Source organism: Limulus polyphemus, unplaced genomic scaffold, assembly GCF_000517525.1.
Source record: "Limulus polyphemus unplaced genomic scaffold, Limulus_polyphemus-2.1.2 Scaffold1201, whole genome shotgun sequence".
Lineage (NCBI taxonomy): Eukaryota > Metazoa > Arthropoda > Merostomata > Xiphosura > Limulidae > Limulus > Limulus polyphemus.
The window spans coordinates 267676-277765 of NW_013666811.1; the positions used below are offsets into that span (position 1 = coordinate 267676).

Below are 10090 nucleotides of genomic sequence, written 5' to 3' on the forward strand. Positions count from 1 at the left end.
ATATACATATATTTTTAAATGTAAAAACATAAAATGCAATCCTTACATTAAAATATACTCATAAATAAATTGCCTTACAAAATAGACTTTCACTTCTATTTCTTTATCTTAATTATATCATCTCCTGTAATTATATAAAAGCAGTTTATTTTCATAATCTTTCACAACTTAATACAAAAATATATCGCTTTCTTACTTTACTGTCTTTTCTGTGATTTCTAGTAATAGTTTTTACCGTTGCACAATTCCAATTAACTTTACTCAACTTTTTTCTATTTAACGTGACGCCAAAACAAATGGATGAAATATTTTTCAAAAATTAATCTTTTACAGTTTACATTACGTGTCAAAAAAGGTAATACATGAAAAATATGATCCTTCTAGAATTGTACATTTGCTCAGAATTCATTCATTAAAATGTTTGCTGGCATACATTGGGGCTTTGTTTTGAGAAACCTGAAGTGGAACTTAAATAATTTCATCCTTAATCTTAAATTGTCTGTTTCACCAACATAGAATTCACCATAATATACACATACTAAAAACTATATATATTACTGTTACGACAGCGGAAGTCACGTGACGCTGCTGGCGTGCTTGATGAGTTTCTCGAATGATCAGGGAAGTCCGAGTGTGTTGGAGATGCCCTCTTCTTTAGTATATAAGCCTGGCAGAAAAAGCCAGCAGGGTTGTCCCGACTAGTGAAAGTGGGTTTTCTCGGGGTACTCCCGTTCCCCCCATACCAAATTCTTAGCCATTGGACCTACAGATTCCAGCCATGGCACTTGGATCCACTGATCCCCGCCAGTCCCTGTAAAGGCCCGTTTGCTTCAGTTTGTTTAGATAACTTGTCAACAACGGCTGCCGACTTGCTCCTTCTACAAGATCAACCTGCCTCTGCTATGCTTTGAACTTGCTTTCACTTCCGCCCACTTTTTCTTCCGTTCTTTTTACTTATTTATTTATTATTATTATTATTAATTTTTCATTTATTTATTTTCCTAATTCTTCGCCTATATGGTTTATTAAAACGCTGACCACTCATTGAACTTTAACCTCTAGCCTCGAGCAGGGTGGAGGAGGATTGCTAATCTTCGAGCACCCCTGATTATTAATTATTTCCCGTGAAATAATTAAGTTTAAATCAAAATAACTGCCAGAAATATACTACAATACTACTACCAGCAGGGTTAATGAAGAGAGAGCAGTAGTTACTTGAGTTCCGTGTAATTTATGATTCTGTTAGTTTCGAGCTAGTGAGCCGTAAAGTGTGCGTGTTTCGCACTCGTCGAGAGCGAAGTTATCGAAATTGTGAATCGCTGTGATTTATAGAGTGTATTATAAAAGTTGTTAAGTTTAAAGTGACGAGAAATATACTGATTGTGGAATTACTGTGTACTAAAAGTTTGTATTGAGGAAGAATAAACTGGTTTAATCAAAAAAGGACTTGTATCGCTGAAGATCCTTGGAAAGAAGTTTTACTGGAAACAAACAAACAAGCAGATACGTAACATTACATTTATAGAACTTTAATTAACTAAATTATCAAGGAGAAACAAAATATCTTTATTATTTTTCTTTGTTGTTTTATAGTTTTAATATAACTTAAATTACATAAATCATAATTCTTTCTTTCATAACTAAAAATACCTTCTTTAGAAAAAACTCTCTTTTCTTGGTCTTATTCAAAAACGTATATGAATTTTTAAGTTGTCTTCTTGAAAAATAATTTTATTATCTTTGAAACACATCATTCAGTTTTCTATCCACTATTTATTTTAATTATGTATTAAAAAATGAAATACTAATGTGTATATTTGTTTGGTTTGTTTGGAATTAAGCACAAAACTACACAATGGGCTATCTATACTCTGCCCACCACGGGTATCGAAACCCGGTTTCTAGCGTTGCAAGTCAGCAGATATACCGCTGTGCCACTGGGGGGATGTACATTTGGACAGTCAGTCACTACATAAAGTATAATCTTGTCTTCAGGTTTACTATTCTCTTTATCTAAATGTTTTATTAAAAAGTTATTTTTATCAATTTTGAAACTTCGTAATATAACATTTGCCGGAAAGTAACATGAACTAAAAACTATTTTAGCTCAAATAAATCTCTCAACTGTCGTCTACGCTTTGTAAACTAAACGACAGTCTACATGCAAGAGTTAATTTTATATGTTTGGGATGATAACTAAAGATATGCATAGGGATGTGAGTTTGACGGTTTGTAAAAAATATCAGTTACGATCTCTTTTTCTTGTTAAATACTTACCAATACATCTAAACAGGCCAAATAACTCTTATTTCTTTGAAACGTAAAGATAAAGTTTAAAGAAATATTTGAAGCATTAATATAATATTGGAATGACTTAACATAGAATGAAAGACAGAAGAATTGGAAAAGAAGTGTTAGAACAATTAAAGAAAGATAGAGAAAATCCACAGACTGGAGTAAAAATGGAAAGGAAAATTATTATAAATGGAGTCAAAGATTATCGAGAAGTTTGAAATAGGAAATAAAAAAGTAATTCATACTACAATTCATAAAAATAACGAAGAAATGACAGATAAAATAACGACATTAAATGGGATCTAAGAGGTGCTATTACAGGAAATATGTACAAGAAACACGGACAGAAAAATAAAAGATTTACATAGAGAAACTTAATAGGATAAAATATATAAGGCATGAAAGAAAAAAAAAAAGATATGCTTATGGAAGATATATGACTTGGAAAAAATATAATAGATGACCAGAGTTAGTATTTTTTGAAAATTGTTAGTTTAACAGAAAGTAATTTGGAAGAAAATGAAATACGATTATTAACAAAAAGGTTAATATTTACTCCCATATGTAAGCCTAATAACGTACAATGGGCAGAGGATATTTATGAATTTACAAAGGAATTAAGACTTAAAGAACATTTTATGATATTTAAAATAAAGATGAATCCCTCGTAAAAGTAGAATGAGATTTTGACCCTGTAAAAGGGGTTAATCTTGAACTACAGTTATCAAAAGATTTTACTATGCTGTTACCGAAAAACAAGGGAAAGGTGATTTGATTTTAAAGAAACAGAAATCGATTAAAGTATTTTGTTTGTTTTAATTAATGTCGTGCAAGGCTATCCGAATACTATTTGCGATAGCCGGCTCTAATTTAGCACTGGAAGACCACCAACTCTTTACCAACGAACAGTGAGATTGGTCGTAACATTATAATGCTCCTCAGCTGAAAGGGTGAACATGTTTCGTGCTGATGATTCGAACCCGCGACCTGCAGGTTGTTATTCAAACGCCCTAACCACTAGGCCATGCCACCCATGCATAATTTAAGTTATCTTAGAACTACAAAACAATAAACAATTAATAAATATGCTTTGTTTTTCATTAATAATTTTCTTGATTGTAATTTTACAACTGTAATATATATATATTTTATAATGTGTAAATTATGGTGAATTCTATATATTGGTGAAACAGGAAATTTAAGATTAAGGATAGATTTACATGTTGGATTTCCCGAAACAAAGTTTAATATACGTCAGCAAATATTTTAATGGATGTATTTTGAGCAAATTTAAAATACTAAAATAATAATATTTTCACGTGTTCCCTTTTGGGGCATGTAACATGAAACACATTGAATTAGTTTCGAAAACTATTTCATAAATGCTTTTGGCGCCACGTAACAGGACAGAAGTAATAGTAGCTGAGTAAAGTTAGTTGGAATTGTGCAAGCGGTAAAATCTATCACCAGGAATCACTGAAAGGACAATAAAGTAAGTAAGAGATAATGTTTTTTATTAATTTGTTAAATATTATGCAAATAAACTGCTTTTCTATAATAACAGGATAAAGTATAATTAAGGTAAGATTTTAATTGAAAGAAAAATAATAAAGAAATAGAAAAGAAGTGGATAAGTTATCTGATAAGTTTAAACCAATGATATTTTTTTAATTTAGATAAGGATTATACTTTACATTTGTACAATTTAAAAAAATATGTATTTAATTTAGGGTATTTAAGTTTTTGTTGAAAAGTGGTATTTCATCTAGTTATTATAGATTCTCTGTACAATTATACCCTTTCAAGTCAAGAAACAGGTAGAAATTAATAAAGAAGAACAAAACAGAAGAGTTCAAGTATTGTAGTGATATTATATTTGTATCCACAAGTGGATACTTGTGTGTGTTTTGGTTATATATTAAGATTCCAGTTTCAGAATATTTTACCTCTGTCTGAAAAAACAGCAAAACTGATAACTAATCTCAAGCTCAACATTCTAGTGGGTCAGCGGTAAGTTTACGGACCTACAACACTAAAATCCGGCGTTTGATTCCCCGTTGTAGGCAAAGTGCAGATAGCCTGTCATAGCTCAGTGCTAAAACAAACAAACAAAAGAGAAAAGCAAGAATCCGAAACTTTTAAGTCCGGTTGTTTTTAAATATCCTAACAAAATAATTTAAACATCGGGCGCATGTAAAATAAATATATTTTGTTTCGTGACTTAATATTTTAGCTATTGATTTTCAAATATAGGTCATCGCCATGATTAAATACTTTGAAAGGTATTTTTTCTTTATTCAAATTAAAACAACTCTTTCCGGGAAGTTTTACCGCTACGAAAATTAAACAGATTCATAGTAATTCAAAAGGTCGGCTTGATGGCACTGTGTCATTCTTGCTGGAAAGTGCAATTTTGTTTAAAAGTTGTTTTTTGTCTAAATAACAAGATTAAGAGCGTCAAATATCTGAACAAGACAACTCTCAAGATCTGAGTGGAGGTCGATCGGATGAAATGTAGAATAAGCAGGTCTATTGTTATTTTAAACCAAGCCTTCTGTGTTAACCGCTGTGTAATACGGCCCCCTAAAGCTTGAACTATATCCGCGTGGCATCACGTGCGATGGGTGAGAATATATACTTTTTTTATATACAGAGGTACTGAATGACACTGTCCTGTTGTTATGTATTTATTACTTCTCAAAATTATATATATATATATATATATGCATCGATCTGAATTAATTTTCGTCACAGATTTACTGCAGGAAATAAATGAAACAAAGACTACAACAAGCCCCTTGTTTGAAAAATGCTAATAATATGTATTATTACTAAAATAGTTGTTAAAATGAGCAAGATAGAAAAGTGTCAAACCAACAATATATAAATAACTGCCTCACATATAAGGATGATAGCACTGTATCACAGGAATAAAATGCATCAGAACAACACAACAACAAGAAAATAAGAGAAGAATACGGTAATCTCTCTGATCTGTTACTGCTTGACAGGAGAGGATTTCGTGATCGTTCTTCCTGAATTTCTAAAAAGAAGAACAAAGCCTGAACATCTTGGACAACGGGAATGCGAAGAAACAAAAGTCTGCCCTATCCAGCAAACGGTATTTTTATATGATTAATTAATCTGTGTTTCTTTTACAAGTTCGATTAATCACACTGAAGTTATTTGGGAAACATGTACACAGTGGTTAGAAAGGACTAAGGAAATGAACTTCGATAGGTATAGATACTTTACTGCGTAATTTTGAGATTTCGGTTCGATGAAACACGTACAGTGAAGAGGGAAATAGAATAGATGGGAGATGTAATCCTATATATATATTTCAGGACGACACGAGTGCGTCACAATGTAGTAATTTTTCTAGAACCTAACCACCTACTTTCGTCTGTCTGTGGAGCCGAGAGGATGGCGCTGTGTTTTTTCTTGACTTCACTAACATTGGCCTCAATCTTCTCAACAGCTTCGCCTATATCCTCCACCTAGGAAAGAAAAGGTGGGATTGTAGTTTAAAAAAAGAAACCTGCATAAAATAAAGCTATGCACACAACTGCTAAGAACGTATAAAGCTAGGACAGTATCCTAGAACTAATGGCAACTTATCATGATTTAGCACAAACAAGTAGCACGAGTAACAAACAAGTACAGCTACAATGTGAGAAAATTATGACAAACAAAACAAATATTGAAAGAATAACACCAAAACCGAAGTCAAGTTCAATGGACCTCATTTTCACTTCATTATCTGTCTTTTACTCGTTAGAAAGTCTGGTGACTAATTTTAATGTACACCTCTGAAAATGGTTGGTGTTAATCACACGGGATACTACCTCTGCAAATTTGAAAACACTATGTTCAATACTATATTGTTGGTTTTCTCATTGTTTCTATCAAGTAAATTCGGGGGTTCTTAATTTTGTAATTAAAGAGACTAATATTCGTGGGCAAATGCAACATGTCTCCACCACGTAATCCCAACATGACCAATTTTGACAGCAGAAAGATCGCAAACTGCTTGGAAACCTGCAAGAAGGTATATTTGTACCAAATCCCATGTATATTGGTTGACATACACATGAATAAGTTCATGAACACCCCAAATTGTGCTTTCCTCGCTGAAAAATTTAGCAAAAGAAAAAAATTCTAAAAGTGTCTATCCCTAAGTTTCGGGACCTATAAAAAGTATCTTTGTACCAAATCCTATGTAAATTGGTCAAAATATGGCTGAGTTATTGACCAAAAAAATCCCAAAATTATGCTTTTTTGTGAGCTCTGGCCCCGAAATGGGCAAATCCAACTTTGTATGTCAATGTGTTGGACGCATGAAAATTTATATTTGTGCCAAGTTTCATCTTGATTACCGTAAATATGATCGCAAAAAAGAGCCCAAAATATATATTTTTGAGTTGTTTGACCTTTGACCATACTGTCCAGATGTATTTGACCAAAGTATAACCCTACCAAGTTTCAAGTCAATCCGCCAAGAAATGAAGGAATGGTGGTCGATTAAAATGTGTTTGGAAGAAGCAGAAAGAAAGAAGAAACAATATAACACATAACAAATGTTTATTCTGTTGTGTTTTTTGTCTCTGTGTTTTCTTACACGTCGTCAAATAAGTGGAGATACTGTCAAAAATCAGTAAGTTCTTTCGTTATGTATTGAATTTCAGAACATACAGAGAGGTCTTAAGTGGGAGTGCTGTAGCACCCCAACTTTTACATTTTTGACTTCTATAGCAATTGTAAATTATATTATTATATTGAGTTTCTGGGGGTGCAGTACCTCACTTATAGTTTCAATCTCTCATTGTAAAATGTGCATGTTTAGCCAAGAACCACTTTGCAACTCCTTCCTACACCACTGATATATATATGTATTGACAAAATATCGTTACATACACTGTTAATTGGACTGTTTTTTATAACAATAAACTAGAACTTGAAGAAATACTGTTCCTCGGCTAGAATGTTCTTCGATTGATACGAGATGATGTGTACGTTTATGGTGTGATGTATTTCACGCGACTTTGTTTATTTGACTTGCGCGCAATGCTATTCGAGAGTTAGATGTACTAGCCGTTTCTAATTAGGTAGTCATTCGTATAACGCACCCGCAGACTCAAAGTACGATATATATATATTGCAGCAGCAACAGAGCGCAAACCACGAAACCTCAGATCCACAGTCCGTTACCCTAACCACTGGGCCCTTCTTATTAGCGATCTGTATTTGTTACAAAAGAAAGTTTGTTTGTGGCGAATAATCAACACTTTCTTCTAGTCAACATTTTTATCACATATTTTATATATCAACAAGTTTAAAAAATCTGTCGTAACAATGTTCACTATGTGGTGTTGGGATAAAAGTAGTTCTTTGTCTGACAAAGAATAATTCATAATCAAATCTCTAGACATAACTTATATTTCCAATAGATAAAATATATTGAAAAATAAGCATTGCTATGCTTTTAACAGGTCAGTGTTTTGATATTTCGCAGGGGTGTTATTTCTAACTTGACTATAGTGTTTCGAACATAATGAATAGATTAGTGTTTCTAACATTCTACACCAACGCTAGCTTTTGCAAAGTCCTTGGCAAAAGTGAAACGTAAGGCCTCAAATTAATTATCTATAATTAATAATTTTTAATGCACAGATATAAGATATTAACAGTAATAATTAACGTAAACTCAACTGTAATTATACAATGATAAACAAAATTGCTATTTCCCTTAATTTAAATTAACTTGTATTTTTGATCCTGCCGATAATTATTTCATTGGTTCATTAGAATGTTGCTTTTGAACTTTTTTTTAGACGCAAAGTTTTTAATAATTTCTTAATATTCTAGAATTCTCTATATATCTCATAAAAACAACCGCAAGCTCAATACAATACTCTTGCCTCGTAGTAGATCTTAAATAGCTCGTGATTAATTTTTAAAACGCTTCCTTCACTAGACGCGACAGTCACGGTCATGGTCAATAGTCCTTAAAGGATCATAAACATTTGGGTACAGATTCTACTGTGTGTTTCGAATAAATTCGAGAACTTCAAGAGTAGTTCGTGATTCTGGAATAAAGAAAAACAAAATCCAAAACTCTTCGCATAACTCCATAAGCGTATATATCACAAATTGAACATTTTGACAATGTTTAAGCTCATTCTTCAACTGTCTAATATCGTAAAGAAACCCAAAGTTTTCAAAGTCAAATTGGTAAAGTTTAAATTGTTTGTCTAGGAATTTTCAATTATAAGTAATTAAATTTCAACTGTAAAACATTCGCTCGGATCTACTACTGCATCATCTGTTTCTCGCTATGAATAGTTTTGTTGTTTTTTATGCAAGCGATTGGTTTATTACTTTCTATATTCATTTCTTCGACCAGGTCTTTGGCTGATATTAAGGTCGACCTAAATCCACTCTCATAATGACTTAGGACTAAGGCCGAATATTCAGTATGTTTTGTAGCTATATCTAAATGTAATTTAGATTCATATACCAATTTACTTATTCTTTTTACTTGTACTAAAAGGTCATACCAAATAACTAAAGTGAGCAAAACTTTATAAGAAATCATGACTTGCTAGTGAAGCTGCCTCGCTCATAATCTATGAACCATTTGTTATCTCAAGTATTTGGTTCAGTGCATTTCGTTCACCAGAAACTTGATACTGAACCCTTTTCACACTGTCTAGTCGATATCTTGTATCCGAGAGTGAGTTGGATGACAGAAGAAATGTGTTTTATTGGGAAACTTTCCACTTGGCTGAAGAGGTTGAAGAAACTGTAAATGTTATTTCTAAAATTCACAAAAACATCGACTGTTCTTGTAGATGAATTAGTAATATTCCCAAGAACTAGATTCAAGTTGTGGCGGTCACATGAAATATGAAATTCTCTGAGTTTTTTTCTCAATATCCATTCTTGCACTCCTCTATTGCTCTTTCATGTTGGCCTCCTGGTCAAAACCCTGACCCCGACAGTCCTTAATACTGAATTCGAGAGAATCCAGTTGAATTTACAGAGTTCCTACCAATCACTAGCTGGTGGTATCCTCTACGGAATAAAATTTATAAAATACTCAACAACTTCAGCGTCGATACACTACAGAATGTAAAATAATTTTTTCCGATACCATTCACTCCTAAAGCATAGAATATTATTTGAATTACTTGGCACTTACTTTTTTTACCTTTTGAGACATACATAGTATTGGTTCACCTTGCATGATTTGTGCTAAATAATTATCATACAATTCTTGATTTTACTATTATTAATGCTTCTACATTACTGGATCGATTCAATGTCAGCTAAAAGATTGCCATTGTTTGGACTATAGAATGTTTGACTGGTTCTCCGAAAACGAGACTGCATTCAGCTAGGCGCTGGATTATTACATTAACACGTTCAAGGACAGTTCTTCATCGCTCTTTTCTCTCATCGTATTAGTGAGGACAGTTCTTCACCACTATTTCTCTGTTTGTATTACTGAGGACAGTTCTTCACCACTGCTTCTCTGTTTGTATTACTGAGGACAGTTCTTCACCACAGTTTCTCTGTTTGTATTACTGAGGACAGTTCTTCACCACTGTTTCTCTGTTTGTATTAATGACTCATTTTCTTTACTTATCATGGTGCATGCTGTTCGTAAACAGATTTTTCAGATTACGCTGTGTTTGCATAGTTTCGTAGAGAAGCTCTGAATGTTCAAGCTCTTTTAATTTAGAACTTCAATGCCACCAATCAGAAAAGCTTCCTATACAGAAGAATACAG

General features: G+C 32.7%; 1 protein-coding gene across 3 annotated transcripts in view; it reads right to left on the reverse strand.

Annotated features, from left to right (window-relative positions):
- Positions 1-5791, reverse strand: part of LOC106462577 (syntaxin-like) — a 90658-nt gene extending 84867 nt beyond the window's left edge. For 2 of the 3 annotated variants that reach the window (XM_022389877.1, XM_022389876.1), the window contains exon 1: positions 5696-5791. In XM_022389877.1, the coding sequence (XP_022245585.1) occupies position 5696 (1 nt within the window). In that variant the 5' untranslated portion in view covers positions 5697-5791. The remainder of the gene's footprint in view (positions 1-5695) is intronic. The other variant, XM_022389875.1, reaches the window with a different exon arrangement.
- Between the last annotated feature and the right edge of the window lie 4299 nt (positions 5792-10090).